General features: G+C 51.6%; 1 protein-coding gene across 1 annotated transcript in view; it reads right to left on the reverse strand.

The window, feature by feature from the left end:
- Positions 1-2,037: 2,037 nt before the first annotated feature.
- TAF4 (TATA-box binding protein associated factor 4) overlaps positions 2,038-26,572 on the reverse strand; it is a 66,123-nt gene continuing 41,588 nt past the window's right edge. Inside the window, exons 5-15 of the mRNA XM_036900562.2 lie at positions 26,139-26,261; positions 24,215-24,304; positions 23,345-23,590; positions 21,282-21,429; positions 20,785-20,899; positions 19,002-19,171; positions 18,536-18,666; positions 16,711-16,836; positions 16,196-16,252; positions 15,629-15,748; positions 2,038-3,498 (exon numbers count right to left, since the gene is read on the reverse strand). Coding sequence (XP_036756457.2) covers positions 3,331-3,498; positions 15,629-15,748; positions 16,196-16,252; positions 16,711-16,836; positions 18,536-18,666; positions 19,002-19,171; positions 20,785-20,899; positions 21,282-21,429; positions 23,345-23,590; positions 24,215-24,304; positions 26,139-26,261 — 1,494 coding nt within the window. The 3' untranslated portion in view covers positions 2,038-3,330. The remainder of the gene's footprint in view (positions 3,499-15,628; positions 15,749-16,195; positions 16,253-16,710; positions 16,837-18,535; positions 18,667-19,001; positions 19,172-20,784; positions 20,900-21,281; positions 21,430-23,344; positions 23,591-24,214; positions 24,305-26,138; positions 26,262-26,572) is intronic.

Consider the following 26,572-nt stretch of genomic DNA (forward strand, 5'->3'; position numbering starts at 1 on the left):
CCACCCCACAGAGGGGGCGTATTTTTCCACTTGGGGCTCCTTTCATCCTCCAGGTTCGGTGTAAAGCTCTGGCGTCTTCCTGTACCCATATTCCTGGTGTCCGGTGCTTTCAGTGGCATCATTAGTGGCCATTCTTTCACTTTCTAGCTATTTGTGGCTGGAAAACAGAGCCCGTGTGATTCTGAACACTGACCTTCCACCCTGCGAGCTCACGAAATCCACGCTGCCTCAGCAATGTGCTGCGGGCCCTGTCGGATGTTCCGTGTACGTGTCCCATGCCCCGCGCTTCCTTTCCAACCTCAGGCCCTATTTCTTCTTGCCCTCTGCCTATCTGGAACCGCAGGTCACCGGGGAGGGACACGGGGAGCTCACGCCCCTGCCGCACTCCCCATCCACCCTCGACAGCATGCCTACCATGCTGGCCTCTGCCCCCAACCCCACACGAGGATCCAAGTAGGACTTTGGACAATGAAAGACGTAGCAGTAGCCATGCTGCAGTGTGACACTGAACAGCAGCTAACGTTCTCGCAGGGGAAAACATGCAACCAGACCCGGGCTTCACGTCTGCTGAGGAAGCTCCTGCCAGGAGGTCGGGGTCTACGCAGACCTGACTGTCCTCGGCAGACCCACTGGGCCCAGCAGGACACACAGAGGAGCTGACGTCGAATCAGCCACCTGCAGAGGTCCAGGAGCAACCGCCCTTTACCGACTGACATCACTTACAGCAGGACAAGACCTCGGTGAGGCTCAGCGTACAAATGTGGCCTGAGGGGCAGGTGCCCTTGGGTACTTCACTCTGGGTTGGGGAGATTGGACACTGTGCCTCCAGGACTTCCTGCTAAGCCTTTAAAAAGTCACACTGAAAGTCACGTTCAACACCCAACATCAAAACTGTGTCCCCACAAAAAGTGACCCCCAGGACTTCAGGAAGTGACCTCACTGGGACAGGGTCTTCACAGCTGAGACATTAAAATGAGGTCACTGGTTGGGCCCTAATCCAATAGGACTGGTATCCTACAAAAAGGTGACATTTAGACACAAAAGCAGACATGCACACAGAGAAAATGCCACATAAAGGTGAGCAAACATCCAAAATGCCAGCAAACCCTAAGGTCGGTGGGGAGGGGGTACAGCTAGAGCACATTCTCCCTCGCGAAGCTCAAAGGGACCTGACCCTGCGGGCCCTCACCTCAGACCCTGGCCTCCAGGACCAAGACAAGAAGCCTGTTAAGAGGCCCTGTCTGCGGTGCCCGGCTTGGGGGCCCAGGAGCCACACTGAGGGCGGTGCTTTCCAGGCTGACTTGTCAGTGACCCACAGACAGCTGGGAACCCGTCCAACCAGTCAAACTCAAGTTCACCTGACCAAGTTGAACCACCAACTCCAGAACCACCAACTCCAACTGGCCGAGAATGGGCCAGCCAGTTACAGAGTTCGAAAGGTAGGCGGTGTGCGGGGGTGAATTCAGGCTCCGAGCCGCTGACGTGGCTCTCGGGAGTGGCAGCTCATGGAAGCCAGCCTGCCACACTAGGGACAAGGATGAGGCAAGGCCCCCGGAAGCCCCACGTTTCTCCTTCTTCTGCTTCACTGTGGGTCCACATCAGGGCTGGGGCTGTGCCAGCTTCCATGCCACGCCTGCCAGGGAGCCTGTGTTTGTGTGTGTGGACCCCCAGGACCAATCTGGGGCCTTACCTGGACTCTCCCCGCTGTGACCCAGCTCATCTGCACACACAGGAGCCTGGGCCTCCACAGAGCACCAGTCTGTCTGTGCCCCAGGCGGGCAGCCCCAACAGCACAGGGCAGGTGGTGGCCCGGGTCATGAGAGCACACAAGGCGACAGCTCGGCTCCGGCCCTCGGACAGGACGCGCACCTGGTCTCACTCTCGGTGTGGAGGTCTGTCTGTGGAGGGGAAGCCATTTCTACCGGACCCGCTGGACTCTAACAAGTGGCTCATAACCAAACACCTGCGCAGAGCCAGAGCTGAGCCCCTGGCAGCAGAAACTACAACTGGAAAACTGGGAAAAACAGGCAAAACAAATACAGATAAATTTGTTTTTAATAAAGGAGTTAATTTTCTTTCAATCCTATATAAAACAATAGCAATTAAAAACTTTATTTCTGAAAGTAAAATATTTACATATGAACAAGTAACTGTGCAAAATTTACATGAAAAAATGGAAAGACAGGGATTTCCTAAAAGACAAAATAAAAGGTGTAACAGTTTTCAGGTGTTGATAAAAAATACTGCTCAGCATTCAGTTGACTCACCCGAATTCGAGTCTAACAAGAGCAACTCACACGGGGAGAGCCAGATATTTACAGTCGTAAAAGTACTATCAATAGACAATTTAATACAATAACCTCTGAAAATATAAAGAACCAATTAGTATATTTGTAATAAAAAAATAGGTACAAAGAAGGGGCTTTGCTCTGGACATCTGTAAAGTTGGCCCACAGCTTGCATACAGTCTCTTAGCAAAATAATTATAGTTTACATAGCCATTTTTATGTTATGTGCCAAAAATTATGTACAATTACTGACAAAATACACCAACCATTTTTCAACACTTGATTCACACTGAGAAACAGTCTTTTGATGATTCTTCTCAACTTTGATTTTATTTCATCTAAGTTTTCACTTTTAGCTAAAAAACACAGTGCAAGTAAAATAGATTTATGCTGAAAAGGTTTTCATTTCTTGTAACTTTACAGCTTTACAAACTACAGCAAATAAAATGCACGTGTACAGATGGAGACAGACATTCAGGAGGGCCCCGCAGAAAAGTGATTTAACTCCGAGGCGAGCTGTGTGCCCCTCGAGAACTCTGAACGGAGGGCAGGGGACAGGGAGAAAGATAAATAGTCTAAAAAATCAGTTTGCTTTGCCAACTGACTAATACAAAAATAAAATAAATGAAATGAGGTCACTGCTGGAGAGACACACCTATGCAAGTAAGTTGGGTTGAACTTAAACCAAATGCGCAAATAATATAGAAACCGCTAGGGGGCGACAGAGGGCAGCTAATTATTTGCTAAACGATTCCATCAGTTTTTATATTATGGCTTGTTTGGCAAGAAGGCCACTCAATCAAAGATGAGTTAAGATTTAATTGTCCTTTAAGAGTGCCCACAGGCCCCTGTGTTCTCTGTTACAGAAACGCGTTTTCTTCCGCACTGAAGAGGTGACTTAGAAACAGGAATATAAAACTGCTCCATTGTAAAGAGGTGGCTGTTTTTTAAACAATATCCCATTTGCTTGTTACAAAAAGGCGTAATCTGCAAATATATAAAAACGTCCCCAGGCGTCTCCATCGAAGATGCCGCGCCTGTGCTACTTAAGGAATGCTTTGTAGAGCAACAGTGAATGGCTTGTCTCACGCTCATTTTCTAAGCAAAATATGAGGTCCCTGAGGTTGACCCGCGTGATCCTTTGTCGCGTGAACTGTCGGGGGGTTCCGACGCCGGAGCTGCCTGGGACCGCTGAGCCGGGGCCCAACCCCTGTGATGAAAGAAGACAGCGGGGTTAGTGGTGCGCAGAGGACCCGCTGCACCTGCAAGGAGGGAGCGGGGCCAGGTGCTGCCCTGGGACGGCATGCTGGGGGCAGCTCAAGTCTCCCCCACAGGTGTCCCAGGGAACCATGACGACGGAGGAAGCCAGGCTTGGGACAGGGCCTCCCCCACAGGCCTACTCCATGAGCTGCTCCCTCACGGGGCGGAGGTGAGAGCAGGGGACACAGACCCGTGCTCCAGGACTGGCGCTATCGGGCACACGCCCGAGAACACTAGGCCCACAACTCCCCACGGAGCTCAGACTCTGGCCCCTGGGGTGTAAGGAGGGAGAAGGTTGCGGCTCCTGCCCCAGGAGGATGGCAGAAAGGTTCCAGGGCTGGTAGCTGGTGTCCCCAACCACCACATGTCCAGGGAGCTCAGGTGGGGGGCTGATGCCACACTGGGGCCAGCTGTGTCATCCCCACTTTGCTGACAAATGCACATTCCCAAGGCCACAAGATCTAAGTTCCTAGACAGGGTGGGCGGGCAGCTGGTTGGGCGCCAACTCCACAGTGACCAGGATCATCTGTGGCCAAGAGGGGACTCCCTGCTCCCAGGCCAGTGTGAGCGAGATGCTGCTGTCCTTGGACTGACAGCAGTGATTCGGCCCAGGGCTGCGGGACCGCTGCTGTTTCTGAGTCTCTGACACCTGCTCACAGAGACGGAGATGCTGAGGCGGTTTTCCTGGAAGCGTCACGTGGCCACTTAACAGCAGTATCCTGTGGTTTCAAGCACATCACCGCTCCATCCGACACTCGGAGGCGCAAACCACACACCTCCCACTGCACGGCTCTCGTTTTCCCATTCGGAATGAACACTAAGTGTCTGTTTTCTGATGGTTAAAGTTGCTCAGTATATTTCAAACGCAAAACTTAATGGTATTTTTACAGCATTTCCTCAAACTTTATGATCTTGGGAAGAGCCGAGCCGTTCCCAGGCCACAGAGTGGCAGAGCAGCTAGCAGGGAGCAGGTGAGGACCCTCGGGCACCCGGTCCCTCCCCTGTGGAGCCCCTCGGGCACCTCAGGCTGCAGGCGTGTCTTCAGCCTTTCCTTCCCTTTCCCGCCCCTTCCCACACCCTTGACCTCCAGGGTCCCCCCTGCAGACCTGTCCCTCCGGTGGCCCCTTTTCCTTGTTTTGAAGAACTACTTAGGTTTCCCTGGAGCTGTTCTGAGTCTCTGTAACAGCCCTAGAGGAGTGTCTCATGTAAGAGGCGACAGCAGTGTGATGAAAATAAGCGGTTCAGGGGGCCAAGGAGGAAAATGGAAGTCAGCCTCCGCCACCCGGCACAGCGGGAGCACTGCGGTCTGCCCGGGGGCCTGCTGGTCCAACCCCAACACCAACCGGAGCCCGGCAGGCCGAGGTGGGACGGGGATCATGGGTGTGGTCAGAGCAGGGTGGGGGCCTCTGGAAAAAGAATCCCTGCAAAAACTCCGTATTAAACAATTCAGCAAAATCAAAGTCACATTAATTCTCTAAAGTAAAATATCAAAGTAGGAGTATAAGCATTCTTTAGTAAAGATTAGTTAAAACTAAAAAGCCAGGAGTAACCTGGCCTGGGATGTTTGAACATCCCCCACATAAGAAAAGACTGCAGCATAGCCCGTGTCTTCACTGTGTCAATTAAATGAGGCTATTGTAGGATTTACTTTAGCCGCTAAAAGGCCCAGTTTATCTTTAACTTTACCCAGATGCTGCTTTCCTCCTCCAGCCCTAATCAAGTCAGTAACTCAGCTCACCTTGAAAGCAAGACAAGCAGCCTTGACTGATATGCTCCCAGACCAAGAAACTGCTACTCTGAGAAAGGATCAAAGCAGTAAATTTCTTATGTTAACTCTGCAAAATAGTCCGGAAAACTGATAAGAAACTTAGTGTCTCTTTAAAGATAAACATTTAGAGACCATCTGGTGGGTCTGCACCCCTAGCTCTTTGTATCTCAACCACCTATAAACCCCCTAAGACAGCGCACCGCCCGGGCTCTCCTGTCCCCTCCGGGCTCGCACCAGGAGCTCTGTCTGTCCTCTCACTGTATCTCTCAATAGAAGTCTCCCTGGCTCTCCTACCTTGACTGTTTGCTAAGTCCATCCTTCGACTCAGCAAACAAGAACCCCGGCATCAAAGGCAGAGGCCAGTTTCTGGAAAGAAAGCTGGGGAGGGAGTGGGGCCTCTCCTACCTGCTCCCACCTTCTGGCCACGCCTGACCTTGGAGCCCATGAGACAGGAGGGGACAGGAGAGTGTTACTCAGAGAACCAAAGGCACCACCTGAGTAACAGATAGGGCCCCCACCACCACCTCCACGGGGCCACCTGTGAACAGTTCCACAGCCAAAACCAGTGGGACAAGGGGGAGGCAGTCTCTTCAGGTGCAGAATGCAAAGGGTGCTGAAGGTCAAAAGTCAAGATAATGTTTTAATTCACTATCTTTTAGAAATCAGAATTAATGCCAAACCTTCCTGATGGGCAGTTGGGGTGCCTGGAGTGGGCAGCACAGCCCCAGCTCTATCCATCAGGCTCTGCGGGGCCACACTGCCACACGTTAACCAGAGGCCATGAGTCCTCCCAGCTCAAAAACAGTCAACTCAATACTCAAATTACTTGTAATTACATGCTGGCTTTTCCATTCCCTCCCAGTCGGAGGATGAGCATTCACTGTCTTCCCTCGGGTTCTCTGTGGGCATCCTGGCTACCGAAGGGGGTCCAAGGAATCCAGTGCCCCACCTGCAGGGGGCAGTCTGCTTTTGGAGCCCCTGTGGGACACCGAGGAAGAGGCCCCAGACCCGAGCAGGGAAGCTCTGCGCACTACAGCCCACCGTCCCCAACAGTGACCTGGGGTAACAGAAAACCCCCGAGGGCAAGTGCAGCATCAGCCTGGGAGGCAGTGGGCACCACCAACGGCCTCACCGGTGCACACGCTCCATCCAAGGGGCTGCTGCGTTCCACTTCCTACTCACACGCACTGGGGCTGGACACAGAGGGACCTCGGACTTTGCACTGGCATCTGCCGAGCACAAGATTCCTCCTCTGGAATGGTGATGGGAAGGCCCATCTGCCCTGTCCAGAGACAAGCTGCTGACGGATTAGTAGAAGGAGGCTATTTCTTTTGAAGGCAATCTTTCCATTGTCAAAAATGCCACCGTCAATCTGACAGGCAGCAAACACTCACATAAAAACCAAATGGAGAAAATCATTTTCTGCCCAAATCCCTCCTGGCTCATAGGGTCGCTCCATGCGGAGCCCACGGCTGGCACCCCAGCAGGAGGCCCCTGCAATGTTCGTGGAGCAGAAGCTCCCGTGGGCCTCCACGCTTCCGTGAGTACCACGAATGGCTGAGAAGCTCACGTGGAGCCATCGGCACCTCAGGGAATGAAGGTCCAGGCCTCATCCGCGCCACTCTGTTCCTGCCCACAAGCACCTGGGAGCACAGTGCAGTGGCTCTTGGGTGAGGGGCACCCCGATCTTCTCCAGTGTCCCAGTGTCCAGCTGAGCAATGACAGGAGCCGGCAGTTCCAGCAGCACTGGACAGTACAGGCTCTGACCAGCCAGCTCTGAGCCCCTTCAGACGGCATCACTCCCAGACCTGTTTACACCCCAGCTCGTGTCCTTGCCACGCAGGGGCACAGGCAATCAGAGGCCATCCTGAAGAATGGCAGCAGTGACAAAGACGCCCAGGAGGTCGGCTCAGGAGAACAGAGACAACATGGCTGCCTAGTCTCCCAACGACCCCACTTTCTCCCCCAGAACAACCCAGAAGGGAAACACAAACCCAAATGAGGTCTCTCCACCTGCGTAAGGTGGAGACAGGAGTGCCCAGACTTCGGAAGGACCAGGGAGAGGAGAGCAAGCGCCCTGAGCAGGGGTCCCTGTTCCCCAAGAAAGCGGGGGCTAGCGCTACAGAAGGACACTGCCTCGAGGCTGACCCAGCAGTGAGCACCCTACATGAGCACCAGGCACCCAGAGCACAGACCTGGGGAGAGACAGCTGGGAAGGGGAGCCTTGAAACGCACAGCTTCCAAGAGAAGCTCTCCAAAAATTGGGTGGAGAGGGGCAGCGAGTAAAGAGGAAGGTCCCCGCCCCCAGAGGACACACGGCACCCTCCCAACCAAGCCAGACGCGACCTGCTGGGCCGCCCACACTCAGCAGTGCTGTCAGAAGAGGGCACTTAGGACCACACGTCTTGTAAAACACCAAATACCACAAAAAGCAACTAGAGATCAGCAAGGCCATAAACAACCACTGCAAAAGAATCAGAAAGTGAAATTCCACAATCAAAGACAAATTCAGTCTGGAAACTGTACACCACTTCCAGCAACAAGAAATTACAAGGATTTGAGGATATGAAAATCACCATGAATCAAAACCCCCAAAAGAAGGAAAGAAACAGATTAAAAAACAGAAAGAAATGAAAGTTGACTTAATATGCAAGAAAAAAATGAGAAGACTATCTCAGGAATGAATGAATGAATTTTCAGGTGTCTCGGGGAGAAGACTCAAATGAAAATGTAGTAAGCTGGATAAAGGCAGGGTAACAAGAAAACAAGACCAGAAAAAACAGAAAGGGTCAGGAAAAGCCAGTGGACATGGGAGACAAGCAAAGAGGGGCTCATACTGTGTTACCACAGCCCCTGAAGAAGAAAAGCAGGACTAACACGCTATAATCCAGGAAAACTTATGAGAAATAGAAAAGACCACAATCTACATACCGAAGGGCCCACTGGGTACCTGGGGAAATTAACCCATAAAAATCTGTTCTGATGTATCCTCATAAAACTATTAGTTTTCAAAGATAAAGACAAAGCTTCCAGGTAAAAAGAGAGAACATATTATAAAGGCAAGAGAATTAACCTGGCATCAGCCTTTTCAAAACCAACATATGAAGCACAGCAACCATAGGACAGAATTTAAAGTTACATGAAACAAGAAACAAGGATTTTACACCCAAACTGTCCTCCGTATCAAAGCCAAAGAAAAACTATTTCCAACACACAAAACTTCAGGGGGTTCTGTACCCCAAAGGCCTTCCAGCAGGCTCTGCCACAGGGTGGGGTCATCCACACAACGGAATAAAGGCAGGTGGACATGCGCGTCTGTGATACATAAATGTGCATCCAATCCTAATGCAGGTGAGGAGGAAGAGGGTGACGACTAAGAACAGAACGCATATATTTCTAACAAAGAAGTGACATAATGAAAGGAGACAAGCGCCCAGGAAAGGAGAACGCAGACCAGGCTCATGGGAAAGTGTGTGGTCAGCAGATGGGGCTGAACAAGACCAACACAAACTAATAAGCTGGACAGGAACCATTCAGTAAAACCACAGATGAAAGACATTTTAAAAGGTTTAAGCAAAAAAGTAACCACTAGAATATAATTTATAAACCTTCCTAAATGAAAACAAAATTTTAATTAAAAAGAACAAAGAATACTCATACAGGAAGGAACACACACCAAATATAAAAAATACGCTTAATTCTAAAATATTATGCTAAAGAAAAGACCAAGCATGTTGGTAATAATAAAAATGAAAGGCTTAACTTACCTATTAAAATAAAAAGGTTTTCAGCTCAGCTCAGAAAACAAGAAGTGCTATATATGAGAGACATGCCTAAAACACAGTGAATCCACAAGGCTAAAATGAAGGGAGGAACAGAGGCGTTCCAGGATGATGGGAACAGAGCGCAGGGGAAGCAGTCCTGATTTAGGACAGAGCAAAACAAGCCCATGAGGCAAAGATGGATATATTTAATGCTAAATGTTCCAATCCACAATGAAAGCATAACACTCATGGATATTTATGTACCAAATAACATGGTAACCCTCATTACAAGGCACAAACTGCAGGAGATGCACACAGGTCAATTCAGGATGGCACAGAAGGTTTTAGGACATGCACCCAACACAAAACACACCAAGAGGACAAAGCACGGGAAAGACTGATTGGCATGATCGACAAGGTACGTCTTGTGGATATCAATATGCCTTGTTCTCAAGCATATTCACCCAACTGATCAACCGTATCACCCATCACATTGGCAAAGTTAAAAGTTATGACAACACGTTCTGCTGGTCAGGCCCTCTCCCCTAAAAGCCAGGATTTGGAATACAAATGAGCACAATCTTCCAGGGTCGGGAAGGGAAGGCGATGCCTAACAAAGCCACCTCCGCACCTCCCTTCACCCCTGACATCACAAACACGCTGGTGCACAGGGCCACCCACTACAGCACGGCTTGCACGCAGGAAGAAAGTCCAACTAAGATGTAGCACATGACTGAATGAAGCCCCACGCCGCCACGGAAAAGAATGAGGTGGTCGCTCTGAAATGATGTCAAGTGCGTTCCAGAATATATTCAGGAGAACAGCATATTGCGTAATGTTCTGTGCCGGCTTATGGCACCCTCCGAGGAAGACAGAGATGAGAGAAAATACCCACCTGTGTACTGAGAGAAAGAGGGTCACACATGCCCTGCAAACATGCACACACACACAGGGTACACATGCCTCCACGTGCATGCAAATGCTCTGGGTAAACGTGCCCCACAATGTGCACACACACAAGGTATACGTGCCTCCACAAACATTCACACTCAGGGTACATGTGCCTCCACATGCATGCACACTTGGGGTATACGTGCACCCACAAATGTTCCCACGGGCACACCTGCCCCACAAATGTGCACACACACTTATTAAAAATAAAAAGTGTTTCTAAAAAAGACATATACCAAGGAAGTAATCCTTAATTAAAAGTAGAAAAAATAAACAAATTGAGCATTATCTCTGATGAAGGAAGACATATGAAGAACTTTAAAAGCCATGGACTTTGTGTTAATCATTACATAAATAACACTCAAGTATCCTGCTAAAGTTCAAAATTAGGCAAAAACCAACAACATATGGAAGCTCTCCCCAAACTCATCTTTGGTGATACACTCTTCGCCCAGTTTCACCAGGGTCTCTCTCTGTGCTGCTGCCCCCCCACCCCCCCCCCGTGGGGAGCACGCACTCGTTTTCTGTTCTTTGGGCATGACTGCATGTCCTAACACCTAAGTCAGACGTTCACCGATACTGCGTTTCTGATCTGTCCTCCCCTCATAGCTCGGGGACCCTAGCAGCCAAAGTGGCCAGAAAAGTGCTTATTGTTGAGCAGAAGAAGCAAAGCCACTGAGAAGTGAAGCAGGTTTCCCAGAGACAGGACTCACGAGGGAGGAAAGGGCGGAGGCCGGGAAGAACACAGGGGTGCCAGGCGAGAACCTGCGTGTTTGCACACACGCTCCCCGCGCTCTGCCTGCCGAGGAGACATCAGCATTCACCGTTCTCAGATCCTGATCTCTAAGCACCATCCTCCCCTGAAAGGAACCAGGGCTCCTGGGGCGGGCAGGGGGTATAGGGCACCAGGACACCTCCCGTGCCAGCACGAATGCAACATGAAAGGAATAAGGGCAATGTTTCAAAAGGATATAGAAGCCAGCTCAAGGAAGCTTCCGCCGACCCGATCTGGAAACAACAGGAGTGCTGATTACAACCCATTGAGCATAACAGGGATCCACGAGTCCAGACCACTGTGAGGAAGGATGGAAGGACGGGTAAGGGAGAAGGAAGGGCTCCTCTTCACAGCAGAAGGCAACTAATCAGCACGGAAGGTGCAGCAGAAACAGACGACCATCACTACACCTGTCCTGTGGGCATTGTGAATGGTCAGAGGCAGGGTCTGGTGAGGGACTGAGGACCTGCACACTCCTGAGCACTCCTACTAAGTACCCACAATGCCAAGGGAGGGATGGTAACTGTGCAGTGGACAACTGGGGGACCCCACTTAACCAGCTGATCAAGGCTGAGCCTGGGTGGTAAGAAGGCCAACACCGCAAGCCCCGCCATGGCGAGCTGTGCAGCAGCCCCCACGGAGACTGAGGCACTTCTGCCCAAATCAGGCAGGCCGGGGGGGGGGGCGGGGGGGCGTCATCCACAACCTCAATGCTTCCAGAAAGGGAGATTTCGAAAGAACTAACGTGGCAGGCTCTCTGGATATCACAGATGCCTGAACAAAGAGTAACACATGCTGCCAGGACACTTGCTGAAAGGTGACCAGGCCTGAGGACAGCCTGGTGGCAGTGTTGGCACCAACTGCCTGACCAAGAGCGGTGTGCAGGCTGTGTGAGCACCGAGTCACAGGATACCACATCAGAAAAAGATGGTACAGAGTACACAAACACACCTACACAGGCGTGCGCACATGTGTGTATAGAGGGATGAATCAAATGCACTAAAATGTTCAGAACTGAGAAACTGAAACTAGTTCTTGATATTATTCCTGCAAGTTTTCCATAGGCTTGAAACTACTTTCAATTAGAAGAAAAACATTTTGAGAGAAGCTAATTGGCACACTCTGGGAAGACAGCAATGGGGAGAGCAGTTTTTTCATCTTCCCAAAGGCCCATATAAAACACACAGCACCAAGACAGCAAAACCAAAAGCTGGGACACGATACTTAGAACAACACGGGCCAGAAGGGCATCGCAGAGCGGTGAGGTCAGATCAGGGAAAGGCTGCCAGGCAGCTGCCAGGCCCAAAAATCCCCGAGAGCCAGGCGCCTGATGCAGAGAGGCCGCTTCCTCTGCAGGCAGCAGCTGAGCCTGGGAGGGGGAGGGTGCTCACCACTCAGCCACAGCCCAGCCGCTGGGACTCTCCCCAGCCCCGCGAGGGCTCCCCATCGGCACGGGGCTCCTGAGGAGGGCCTGCGAGGGCTGGAATCAGGTGCGGCAGGATAGGGGCGATGCAGGCAAAGGAGAGGGGGACCGAAGAGCCGTGAAATCTCAAAAAGCGTATCGCCACGTTTTTATCACCACACAGAAACCACGCAAGAGGAGTCAGTGCACCCAGCAAGTGCCTCACACCACACCTCCTCTCAACCGCTGAAGAAACTGAATCCACATAAAAGTGAGCGACAGAAGAGCGTCAAGGCCAAATCCCACGCGCGCGAGAGCACGAGGAGCAGCCGCATTCCCAGACAGCGAGAAACACCGAAGGGCAGAGGCAAAGCAGGGCAGCACCACCCTGTTCCCTTTCAAGACAAGGGGGACATTATGAAAACGACTGATGACATCAAAGAACAATGTAAGCCAGGATTAGCCAACTAAGAAACGCGGTGACAAAGTGAAGAAAAATCAGAAATCAAAGAAAACCTTTTCTTGACAAAGTCAAGAAAAATTAGTAATAAAAGAAAAGCTCACTGGCAAAACAAACACTAAACTGGAAGTGAATACACACAGCTGGTGATGCCTGGAAAAGGTAAGACTGGGTGAAGAGCAACACCTTCTAGAGAAGGGTTCAGGAGGAAGGGACAGACACTGGCAGCAGGAAAGAGGACAGCACGTGAATGACGGGGATCACTGAGGAGGAAAACAAGCTTTAGAATCTCACTAAAGAAAATGTTCCTGAGTAAGACAGTATTTGAAACTGCATGCTGAGAGAGCACAGCATAGACCTGGGAGCCACCCAGAATAACCAAGTCCTGGCTGGTTTATATTTAACCAAAAAACCAAGGAAAAGTAAAGGCTATAAAGAAAAGAACTCTCTAGGCATCTCTAGGCAAAAAGAACATGATACACAAGAGAAATAAAATCAGCTTATCATCATACTTTCATAGTCATACTTCAAACCACAAAGAAATACACGGAGTGACACATTTACGACCCTCAAGGAAAGAAAATGCAAGTCAAGGATTTTATAGCTGTCAAAACTGACCTTCACATATAAAGGGCACAGAGTGCTGTCAACATGCAAGAACTTCGAAAAGGTTGTCCCATGAACCTTTCCAAAAGAATCTGGTAGAGAATGAGATTCAGAAAACCAAAACAACTAAGCAGACATCAACTCAACGACCAGTCATTAGTATTAGGTACACAGTTACTCCGGAACTAAGATTAAAAGAGGCCTGAGGGAAGGTAAGAATACATAACAGCTATCTAATGCACTACTTCTGAGCCAAGCACAACATGTGTGCATGACATGACAGAACTCGTGGGAGGCCAGCCTGCCTGGCAGCAAGACCCTGCTCACACTCCCGGCATCCAGCTGAGATGCCACAGGGTCTTCCCCGAAGGGCAAGGATCACACCCTAACAGGCCTAACACCAGCCTGGGCTGGGGGAGTCCTGCGGCCACTGGGCTTCCGGAACACGGTGGGCTCTCCACAGTCGCCTACTGACAGCGAAGTGAGAAACAAAGCACACGGGTTGAAAGCAAGCAACCAACAGCTGAACCGCCTGCCACGAGGATCACTCTCCAGAGGGAGAAGCCCAGTCTCCCAACACGGCACCACGACATCCAGCAGTGGGGCAACGATGGCCAGGCATGAAAAGGAACAGGACAACGTGACCCCTCGGTTCAGGAGAAAAAGCAGTCCAGAGACAGAACTGGAGATGGCCCAGGTGCCGGTCTTGACAAAGACGCAGAAGCAACTTTTATAAACGGGTTCAGTAGGTGAGAGCAAACCTTGGTCTCAGCAAGTGGGCAGACAAGGAATCACGGTGAAGAACTGGGAACCATAAAGAGGACGGGAATGAAAACCCTAAGACCGCAAAATACACCAACAAAGTACCCTCCTGGGCAGGTGTAATGGCTGACCACAGGGGACAGAGCCCATGGTGTCAGGGAGCCTGGAGACGGGCCAGCAGTCTGAGGACAGAGAGAAGAAGATCTCAGGAAATAAACACAGTCTCAGACACCCACAGGGCAGCACCAAAAGGTCTAACAAATGGCAAATTGGGAGTCTCAGCTGAAAAAAGTTAAGACTGGAAAGGAAAAGAATTTTTGACGTAATAAAGGCCAAAATATCCCAGATTTGAGGAAAAACACTGACCTACTGATCTAGGATCCCAAAGAGGCTAAATATCAAGACAGCCAAGTCTACACAGAACAGAGACCTACTTTTAAAAATTAAGATGATCATCCCAGACAGCCAGAAAAGGAAGACATTTTACATGGAGGAAACAAGGATAAAAATTACCTAGGTGGGACCCCAGAAAGCAATGGAACCACAGCTGTAAGGAGAGAAAGGGTCACACTCACAGCTGTTCACCAGGTTAAAAGAGTAAGTGTTTCATAATTCTGAAAAACACACTGGGAAACCAACCACCTGTCTTTTTTTTGTGATCAGAAAAGGAATTTCGTTGGAAGAGTCTGACAGAGGGTTCAAGGAATAGAGGAAAAAGTGTGAAGGCTGGCTAATTCGGTTCACTGATCCCTTTTAGTCTGTCATCCTGAAAATGAAATGATATATATCTGGATTTCCTGGCTTATTCAAGAGTGCAAGAGAAATTAAACCTTAAATTTTAAAAAAAATTGAAAGAAATAAACTGTCAACCCGGAATGTTATATTCAGGGAAAATATCATTCAAAACTGAAGCAGAAATACAACTATTTTCAAGTAAACAAAAGCTGAGAATCCATTCCCAGCAGACTGCACCACAGAAAGGGCTGAACGCTGTCCTCTGAGCCACAGGCCCCAGGACCGTGCTGCTGACGGAGGCCGGGGCCTCGAGGAAGGCAAACAGGTAAACAGAAATGACCGGCTCCTCTTTCTTCCTGTAATTTTCATTAAAAAACTGACAGTTTAAAGCAAAAATACCAATACTTTAAGGTTGGGTTTGTTTATACCTCTACGGAAAGATAAGACAACAAAGAAAACAAGAAACTAACAAAACCTAGACAAACATAAACAGTTACAACTCCCCTTCTTCACGCTAGGAATTTTCCACTGCCCTTTGGGCGGGCCTCACATCCACTGCTCAGGAGGGACAGCTACTCCGACAGCCACTCTCCAACAGTTAGACTCTCAGGTTCTTTCCAAAGTCAGTCCAAATCTCACCATGGTGATCAAACTTCCTTACGGAGAGAACTTCTAGTTCATGTGATACCACAAAGCTGCTTTGAATCTGAAGGATCAAACGTCAAGCAGATATCCCAAGGGCGTGGGTAGAGTACATGGGAAAGCCAGCTCTCCTACATGGGTCTGACCCCTGTGCCAGGGCTGAGAGAGGCCCCCCAAGTCCCTTCTGGCCTCGGTCCCCCATTACACTACTGCACCTCTGTTCCTGATCCTGGCCCCGGAGAGTCCACCTTCCTCTTCTTTCTGGGCCCGATCGCGGCGAGGGCTGTGAGGTTGGCATCGCGTTGCCTCATTTGTGCCAGTTCTTGCTGCTGCATCTTTGTTTTGAAAAGGAAATAAGGACTGTAATTTCACGCACATGCTTTCTGCTTGTGTAACAGTAATAGAGACCCCAAAGAGTTTTCTGATATTTTCTAAATTAAAATTTCTTCAGTTTTGACTTTTTTTTTAAAGAGTAAGCATATTCTACAATCAGAAAAATAATAAAGCAATAGATGTTCATTGTAAAAAGCTCAGAAAATATGAATAAAATTTTAAAGTATAGAGACTAAATTCATCCAATGAGAAATCACCATTACATTTAAAAGTAGGACGCAAACTGCTTGCCCTGGAAAATATCTCTGCAAACATTTTAAACAGCTACATAAATGCCTGTTGTATAGAAAAACCGTCACCTTAAGTTTTCTCTATTTTGTTGGACGTTTGAGTTGAATATGGACTTATTTTCAAGTGCAGAGTAAAGACACTATGACTGAACAGCTCACCTCTTTTGCCTTTTGTTTCAACCTTAATTGTTCTGGATCTTCTTGTCTGGATCGAGACTATTTTTCAAAGAAATAAAAGATAAAAATAAGTTATCACCTAAATTTCTATCATCTAAACAAATGTTAGATCCATGATATGATATAATAACATCAAGGTCATATGACACAATGCATGTTAAATTTTAAAAATTCATATTTACAGCCAAAAGATTAAAATTTAGCTTGCACCTCATGGAAAAAAACAAACATTATTCTTAAGAAACATCAATCCTATCTGGATAAAAAAACTAGTAAGATGTGGTCTTTGACACATCTACCAGCGCAAGAATCTGATCTGGTCCCAGGACAAGGCTACAGGGCTCCAGGCTCAGTCCAGGGGCTCCCCAGCAGCTCAGCTCCTAACCATGTGCATCCCGTCCTCCTCAAGGCTGGCCACGCACACCACCCTGGCCTCTCAGAAACCCTGAGCGTGCCGTGAGTCCCGGGACGGACAGATGGAAACCGCAAGCACTTGCCTTTGCTGCTCGCATTAAGATTTCTCTTTCCTGCTCATCTTTCCTCTGCTTTTCAATTTGATCAAGCTGTTCAAAAAATTTGAGCTGAGCCCGGACATCACTTGCCTGCTCGTATCTGTCATCATCCTATAGAAAAGGTAAAATTAGCATTTGTCATAAACTTGGGAACCCAGCTCGACAGCCCGTGTACCACCCCTCTTGCCCTTGGCCAGCTCCTCATCCTGCCATGCAGAGCCGAACCCTCTCACCTGCAGACCATTCTGTATCTGAAGTGCTCTCACGTTAACACGCAGAGAAAGAAGTCTCAGGTGAGTTACCTTGGGGCTCATGGGGGAGGTTCCATTTTACACACTCTGGTAGTGCTTGACTTTTTAAGTAACATCTTATTTTTTTTTATAGCAACATAGCTATTTTCAAAGCAAAATGGCCACATGCTTTTATCTTAACCGCTGCTCTGAGGACGTCGCCTGGCAAGCAGGGCCCACTACCAGCTGCTGCGCAGCCCTCACGACTCGCGGCGGAGACAGGTCCTGCTCCGAAGGCAGGTTCTGCTGCAGGCGGCCTGCACTCTGGTTCGGGTGACTCTCCACAGAGCAAAACAGGGCACCGCTCTGAGTCACAGGAGCACGAGTGGCCGGAGCCCCCTGGGCCTGCAGGCTCAGCCAGGGCCACAGTGTTGGGGACCGGAGGGTGCAATGCAACAGAAGACTCTGTGGCCCCTGCGCTGGAGCAAGGCCTTCACCTCAGACCAGCCAAGCTGACCCCCCAGTGCACCCCACACGGGCCCTGGGGCGGAGCGCCCAACACCGTGAGGCAGAAAGAGGTGGGTCTTCGATGGGATGTCACCTCACACCACTTAGAATGGCCACTGTCCAAAAGGTAAGAAACAGCAAGTGCTGGCAAGGACTTGGAGAAAAGGGAGCCCTCCTATACTGCTGGTAGGAATACAAATTGGTGTGACCACTGTGGAAAGCAATATGGTGGTTTCTCAAAAAACTAAAAGTAAAAATATCATTCAATCAAGTAATTCCACTCCTAAGAAGTTATCTAAAGAAAACAAATCCCTGATCCGAAAAGATATATGCACCCCTATGTTTATTGCTGCATTATTTACAATAGCCAAGATACAGAAGCAATCAAAGTGTCTGTCAACAGATGAATAGATAAAGATGTGATACATTTACACAATGGAATATTATTCAGCTGTTAAAAGAAAAGAAATCCTGCCATGTGCAGCACATGGATGGATCTAGAGGATGTTATGTCCAGTGAAATAAGTCAGGCAGAGAAAGACAAATACCATAAGATTTCACTTATTTGTGGAATATAAAAACAAAGCAAAACAGCAAGTAGACTCACAGACACTGAGAAGTGACTAGTGGTTACCAAGGGGGGACGGATAAAGGAACACAAAAACTTGCCATCACAATATAAGCTGATGACAGGGACTGTTGAACCACTGTGATGTACATTTGAAACCAACATAAGACTGTATATTAATGAAACTTTAAAAAAAAAAAGTTTCCGGCATGAAGGTAAAAGGTACTGAGTTCTCATCCCAGCTCTGCCATTTGAAAAGCTGTTACTTTGAGCAATTCCCTTGATTGTTTTCTCATTTATAAAATGGAAATGACAAAATTTTAAATAAACTTAACTATATACAGTTAAAAAAAATGTGGGTCTTCACAAATTTACTTCTGCAGAAAATTCAGAACAAGTTCAACCAACAGTTGCTGCCCTGTGCCTGATGCAGGAAGGAGGCTTCCAAGCAGCACCAGGCCGGGAACCCACAGCAGGAGGCCTGCTCGGGAAAACAGCTCATTACCTTGTAAGAGAAGTTCTTCTGCTGAGCTGTTTCTGATATTTTCTCTACAAGGTTCTGTAGCCTCTGTTGCGTGGCATGGGACACATAACTCACTACATCTGGATGGAGCTCCGTTATGCCGTGTTTTTTACCTGCAGGAGAGACAATATTTGACAATCACTTAACCTCTTTCTTTCCTCATCACTTCACCGTTTTTCTCTTTGCCACCAATTATTGCTTTATGCAACCTAAGGGCAGCCCACAGAGGCCCGTGGGCTGGCAGAAGGTGGCCGATACCCCTCAAGCACCTGAGAACCAGTGCCGTAATCCTGTGGGAGGACGACACGGCATATGCCATGACAGGGCACAAGCCACATTCGCCGGGAGCCACGCACTCGGGGCAGCTGGCACTGGGGCAACACTGCGGGGCACACCAAGCCTGCCAGCAGCCCCTGACGGCCTGGGAACAGCAGGGAACACAACCTACCTATTTCTAGTATTCTTCTCTGCAAAGGCGCTGGGAGGAGGAAGGTTTCATCTTTACAGGACCGTGTCAGGGTGCCCACCAACTCAGAGTTTGTGGCTAATATTCTCGCACTTTCTTCTGACAGGTTTACCCCCGCCATCGAGGCGACATCGTTAATGTCATCGTCGTCCCTTTGTGAAAGAACAGAACCTCTGACTGCAGGAGGAACGTATAGGAGGCGTTCGGGGTCCTGCCTTGGGGGCGGAAAGCACAGCTGAGGTCTGCAGCAGGCATGTGCCCCACCAGCTCCCTCCGCATGGGCTCCGCGCTCAGCGAGGAAGCCAGCGGTCTCCTCTCCAAGCGACTCTGCTCTTTCAAAGGAAGAATGTGTGGAGCTAAGCCCAGCGTGAGTCTCTGCACATGGAGGTCAGCGCTAAGTTCAGAGGGGGTAAAACCCAACCACACTCTACTTGCTGCTCCAAGGAGGCATTCCAAGTGAAACCTTTTCTAAAAAATCAGAGCATGATTCATTTTTAAAACAATCACAAACTCTCAGAAAAGCTGGAGTGCAGTATAAAGAACCTCCATCTCCCTGCCCACCCCACCCCTCCCCATGAGCCCTGTGGACATGCATCCTGGGCAGCACCAGGGGTCACAGCCGTGCCCAGGACCCCCAAGTCTGGCTGCCCATCCCAACGGTGTCCAGCTCAGCACCCCCTGCTGCGACCCTGTCTCCCCGGCCTCTCCCTGACACGGAGAGGCCACAGGCCCACTGGTTTGCAGTGTGTCCTCATGTCCATCCGGCTGATGTCCCTCGTGAGAAGTTGTGACACATGTCTCAGCAGGAACTTCACCCAAGTCCTGCAGCCTCGCTTGCTGCCACCCGCAGGGCCTGGGTCTCATTGGTCCCTTAGTGACGTGCACCCCAAGCCTGGCCTCGGGTCCCTGCCTGGCTTCCCCACCATCAGGGTACCTTCAGTGGACACAGCAAGGGTTTCCCACCTGTGGTTATTGAAATTATCTCCCACACAGAAGCCACCAGCCTGCATGACTGTGTCCAGTCCTAAGCAACCCACAGGGTCCATGCCGGTTCCCTCTGTGTATTTCTCACTCCTTCCCTGACAGAAGGACCCTGGGCCCCCAGCAGCCTTCATCCACTTTTCTCATCTACAGAGGACTTATCTCCTACCTCCAGCCCTCTCCTGCCCCTCTTCCATGTAGACGCCCTTCCCACCCCACCAGGTGCTGGCTCTCTCTCCGTACCAGGTGATCCAGGCACACCACCCTCTCCACCCTGCTTGGGCACTGACCCCGGCTTGGTGACGACAGCCCTGCTCCACCCAAAGGGACAGCTTTAGGGACCGAGTGTGCCAGAGGGAAGGTCCCATGACAGCCTCCTGAGCTCGCACCCCGCCCACTGCCTGATGGCAGTCGTGGTCAGTGGCGCACACTCCCACACACAACCCCTCACCCACATGGCACTCAGCCTGGCCGCCCGCCAGGAGCCCAAAGTGCAGCATTTCTCAACATCTGAGGCAGAAACAAGGGTGAGCCACACTGCCTCCGTCAGGCCGTGCCGCACCTACACCACCGTGATGCTGCCCACCGACCGCATTAGTCCACACACAGCGTCGGTGGCTCACCACCCTGCAGCTGTAGCAAACCACGCAGGCCTACCTCTGGGGGAAGACGCGCACAAGACAGTCAAAGCTAAGCGTGGGGGGAACACGGGCAGGCCCGGCCACGGGACAGAGCCCGGCGCTGCCACCCCCTCCGCAGCCCCACCGCTCCACATGGGCCTTACCGGAACGAGCCTCCCCCCTGCTCCTTGAGCTTGTTCTTCTGCACAGCAGCTGCCTGGGCTGAGACGGCGGAAAGGGCTTTGGTTCCAGGTAGCGCAGCGGGCTTCACCACGGGGACTGCAGGACAAGAGACGGACATACGCGCCTTGAGCAGGGTCGTGCTGAGGCCCCAGGCCATGCTAGAGGGGCCGCCTGCTCTGCGGTTTGACAGCTGCGGGAAGGACTGTCCCCCCTCACCCGCTCTGGTGGAGGCCATACAAGCTGGACTACTAACCCTAAGTCACACAGGAAGACATAAGGGCGGCCCTCAAACACCCGGAAATCATACTGCCAGGGCCCAGGCCACAAGCACTGTGAACGTGATCAGGGCCGCTGATCCTGCACTTAAAGTGGTTAAAATGGTCAGCTTCGTGATCTGCATTTCTCCACATAAAAAAGAAAACGGGAGACAGGACGGTGCGGAGAGCGGCCCTGGGACCCGCGGGCGTGCAGACCTCACCTGGCTGCAGCTGGTTCAGCTGAATCTGCTGCGGCGCGGTGAGCACGATGCGGCTGTGAGGCTGCCGCAGGGCGACCATGGGCGTCTGCGTCAACGTCACCTGCGGGGGGCGGATCAGCGCCCCTGGCTTGGGCGGCTGCTGGATGACCTGAGGCAGAGCACAGACTTGTCGGCCCAGCGAGGCCACTGGCCAGGGCGGGGCCACAGCCCAGCCAGTACAGAGGGCCTACGGGGTCTGAGGTCAGCGCCTGGAGGTCCGGTGCTGAGCTCCGGGTCCAGAGCAGAATGCGAACGGCGCTGACAATGGTGGCCTGGAGCTACAGGTCATTTTTTTCTTCCTCCAAACTGTCTCTAAGAAGCTAGGGGGAAGAGGGATTGACTTCTTGAGTTCTGCCCTGAACTTGGCCCTCTAAGAAGGGCTACTCCTCCTGTCCCCAGGTATAGCCCACCTGCACTCTCCACCCCCAGCCTGAGCCCTGAGGCCAAGCTCTGGGGAGCGCCCCTGGGGCGGAGTCTGCCCCCCTGTGTTCCTGCCGGTGGCCTGCTCTTTGGCTCAGGCCAGCTGGACCGCACTCATCCCCCCGCCTCTGCTCACGGTGCTACCGGCCTTCCTTCACTGGCCGGCCCCTCCTGGAGTCCAGCCCAGCTCTCCCACCTGGGACGACAGTGGGGCTCCCTGTGCTAGGGGCCCAGAGACACCGAGATCCTTTGAAGCCACACAGCTACCGTCACACTGCCAACCCCAGAGCCTCTGAGGCCAGATGCTTCTGACTTTTGCGAAGGAGACCTGGTGGGCACAGCTGACATCATGGGATGCTCAAGGGGGTGGGGTAGTGCCCAGTGCACCAACTCTCTTTGCAACAAAACCAGTGGGATCCATGCTGCACTGGAGGCATGAGGGCTGGACTGCCCCCAGGCGGCTCCCTGGGGAGAACCCTCTGTCTGTGTCTCCACAGGATTCCGGAAGGCAGGGAGAGACTCAGATTCCAGTGGGACTGCATGGCGCTGCCTACACTTGTGCCCCCAGCAAGCCCAAGAGAAGCCAGGAAGCAGGACGCCGATGTGGCCCTGCCAGTTGAGACAGCCTTGTCCATAAACCAAAGGACACTTAGGATGAAACGGCCATGCTCCCAGGCCCCCGATTCCAGAAAAACTGACTACCCTTCAAGTTCCTCAAGAGATCTCCTTCTGTGGGAATCAGCCCAGTGACCATGGTACGGGCTGCTTCTGAACTCACATCGTGCACGTCACAGCAGGGCTTGGCACTGCCCCCAGCCCCGCGAACGCAGGCACAAGGACTCTCTCCCAGCCGCCGGCCTGCTTCCACCTCACCACCATCTAGGCAAACACCGAGCAGACCTTGGCAGTGGAGGGCACGCTCCAACAGGCTCTGATCTGCCCCGGTTATTGTCTGAGAGCCCGCATAAAATACACTCCACAACTACTGCGCGACAAGGGAAACTGCACTGTTTCACTTACGTCTCAACTGCCTTTAAAGCAACAAAATCCCTTTGAAACTAAAAAAAGGCCACCTGCCTCTGCACTTTGCAAACCCGACCTGCCTATAGGAGCACATTCGAGATGTGGCTCTTAAAACTGTGGGGCTCGGACAACTGTGCCCAGCCGCACAGGAGCGAATGCTCAGCACCCTGCAGCTCTCACCGAGAAGTCGCTGAGGCCCCACTGCAGCTGCAGAGCTGGGTCTGCACCTGACCCCGGGCCTAGTGCGCCAACACCAAGTATATGTCTGGGCCGTATCTGCTCTGTTGCTCCTGTCAAGCATGACACCAGATGAAAGATCCACTACAAGCGCACCACGCTCAGCAAGCCAGGAACAGCCCCAAACCACACGGGCAGTTGATGCGCTGCTGGGCAGGAGCACACGCGCTTGCTGCACCCGGAGGTAAGCCCAGGCCGCAGCGGGCACTCTAGGCCTGGAGGTGACACCCAGCCGCCTCCTGCAGAGCTTTCTTGCCTGCCTGCACAAGTCTCTGGGCTGCAGCAGTTTACTGAAGAGGTGGGTAGGCGGGCAATGGAGTGACGGTGGACCCTGGCCTCCGTACCAGCGGCGTGGGCTGGCCCTGCTTGCCAACGCCAACCTGTGCAGGCTGTGCGAGGCTAATGACAGGGGGCTGCAGGGCGCTGGTCACGGTGGCTGCCGTCTTCCCCGCGGCGCGCTGGACTGAGCTGCTCAGCACCACAGCTGTGAGCGCAGTGGTGGCCTGGGAGGCGGGTGGTGGCTGCTGCTGGCTCTGGTGGATGAAGGCTGCCGAGTCGGGGGTCAGCTGTCTCAAGGCGGGCAAGCTCCTCTGGGCAGAAAGACAGACACAGGGTCGGCAGGTGGCACCAGCACCAGGCTGCTTTCTTACACATGGTAAGAAACACCATGAGCTCAGAAACACCCAACTCTAAGAAGTTCCCAGCTAACCAGCACACGTGTTGGAGCCCTGAGGAGACATGGCTGGATGCTGGGGTCAACACCCCACACCCACTGAGCCTCCGCTGTCACTGAGCAGAATCATGCCCAGTAAGAACTAGCCAAACTTGCCTAAAAACACATAACAGAAGAGCAGCCTTCCTGACGTGCTCTCCCGAACGTCATGGCAGCAGAAGCTACCAAACAGGTGATGTGACACTGCTGAACCCTGGGTCCTAACTGGGTGAGCGCCCTGCCAGCCTTCACCCTCACCCTCTGCTTAGGGGGTGCAGGCCCTCTGCAGCCCCTCTGGTGCCACGCAGCACAACAAAACAGATCTACAGTGTCAGTGGTCCCATAACTTACAGAAAAGCCTCTAAGGGAAGACTTCACATCGTCACAGGCACTGTAAGCCTACGAATGCAGTGGCCCCTGTGAAGCCCCCTCCCCTGGAACATACCCGCCACCTACTGCCACCTGCAGGTGCCCAGTGCTGGGCAGGGGTCTTTGACGTTACCTTCAGGAAAGGCACAAGGTAAGGTTGAGGTGAAGAATTAAGTTCTCGGTATAATCTACTGGTGAAATCCTCTGCCTCGATTTTTCCATCCTTAAAAAGAGAATTCACATTGAAATCCCTGTGCATGTAGAGTTAACACCCAGCTCTGGTCTCATGTCTTAGAGCAGCTGTCCCTGCTGCCAGGCCCGTGGTGGACCATGGCAGCCCCGGGGCACTGCCTGCTCCCCCTGGCCCTGCGGCTCCCGCCCGCACAACCCAGTGCAGTGAGGCTGGGGCTCCGTCTCCGGCTGGGTGGCTTATGGTCTACATCTCATCTCCTATCTCCTTCACGAGTTTCCTTCTTGACTCCAGCTCCCACTCAACTTTGATCAAGCACCTACCATGTGTCAGGCATTTTACAACAAGACAAACTAGCCTAAAAGAAACTCATTCTCAAACTCAGAGCTGCAAACACAGGTGCCAAGGGTAGGGCGGACCACGAAGAGCCGACGCTCTACTGAGACCTCCAAGCCCCCAGGTGGCCCAGGGCAGGGAAGTGTCGTGTCCCATGCAGAGGGAAGCGAGTCCAGACAACTGGGGCACAATTTTGTTCTGGAAACCAAATCCAGTTTGGTGTGAGGGCAGCGAGGTAAGAGAGGTGGGCAGGAACAGGGCACCCTCGAGATGGGCATCTGGGAGGGGACAGCGCCCTTCCAGCCTCACCTGCTGACACCCAGGAATCCTACCGAAGAACAAGCCTCTGTCCCCACCATGCCCTCTCATCGGGGTCACCTATCACCAGCAGCCAAGCCCAGTGCTAACGCCCTTGCAGGGAAGGGGCAGCCAGCAGAGGCCAGGGCTCTCAGGGGTCAGTCAGAAGGGTGGGATGGGGGTCACCATGGGATAGTCTGGCTTGAGGGGTGAGACCATTTCTCAGTCTCTAAGTTTCCTGAAGACATTAAAGAGCACGGTCTACTGCAATCATCTGCTTGCCAGAGTTTGACTTCTGGACTAAAACCAACGTGTCCGCACATGTGGCACAGAGCCAGCGCTCGGTGGAGGAGCTGCTGTCTTGGAGCATGGCTCTCCCTCGCCTGCCACTCAGCACATGGAAGCCTCCCTCTGCCCCCCCACTCTGGGCAGGCTGTGCTCAGAAGCAGAGAGCCTGACCCCACGAACCCCACCAGTACAAAGACAGGAATATTCAAAAACCCCAATGTTAAACCACCAGGTTTCCTCAACAAAGAAATCGAAAGGAAAGGAGAAAGAACAAGAAGGAAAGGAACCCCAGGGTAAGAAATGGAGTCAACTGCACACTGGACAGGCCATCTGCGTCCCAATGGGAACATGCTGAGAACCACACAGGGGGCAGCCAGGGACTCGAGCACTGCCAGCGCCTTGAGGCTGACCGTGGTGTGGCAGTCATGTTCCTAAGAGTGCCCCCACTGTTTCGCGATCTGTGCTGCTGTGATGACAGGATTGGGGCCTGGGGTATGCATGGCAAGGGTGGGGTGCACAGACACAAAACGGGCATGGACTGGTCACTGGAGCCTGGAGATGGGCACACAGGAGCTCACCACACGTGCTTCCCACTTGTACACGGGTTTAAAGTCTCCACAAAAAAAGCCAAGACAGATAGAAGAGAGGAAAAGCCTTTAAATTACCCTCTCTCAGGTGTACTTAGCAATGGCTCCTGTGAGGCCAGTGTGCCATTTTCCAGGGGCGAACAGACGGCGTGGAAGAGGAGATTCCAAAACACGCTGGCACACTGGGACGCCCCCTTCCTGCACCGGCTCTGGGGAGCGTGACTGGTCAGCACACAGGCTGAGGAGAGGCCCGGGCCCCAGCCTCCACCACAGGACTACACAGTCCCCAGAGCACCTGGACTTGGGGCCCAGTATCCGCCACACACACTTCAGGGCCAGGACCCCAGGACGTCTCTTACCAGCAGATTCTGCACTAGCTCTTTCACATTAGCAGCTGTCTCTGTAGACTGTTTTCCAGATGAAGCCAGTTTTATTAACGTAGATAGAAAATTTTTACATTTCTTCACGTTTTCCATAGTTTCCTGGATTCAAATTAAAAAGAGGTAAATAAAAACGTCTTAGAAGGCAGGTTTTCATCCCGACTTTTGGGTTAACTGAGGTGTGTGTGTATTTCTTCTCCAACCCTCTTTTAAGAAAATGCAGAGTCCCTTACGGCTCACTGACAGGAGTGTCACCGGGACATGTGATCAGAAGGACCGTCTGAATGCAAAGCGGGAGGTGCTCTGGAGTGTACCCCACTCAGCCCAGCAACTCTACTTTCAGGAATATGACTAAAAGTGACCATAAATGTAAAAGGAACAAATCTTTACCATGTTCACCAGAATGTTTCTTA

This window comes from Manis pentadactyla, chromosome 5 (genome assembly GCF_030020395.1).
Source record: "Manis pentadactyla isolate mManPen7 chromosome 5, mManPen7.hap1, whole genome shotgun sequence".
Lineage (NCBI taxonomy): Eukaryota > Metazoa > Chordata > Mammalia > Pholidota > Manidae > Manis > Manis pentadactyla.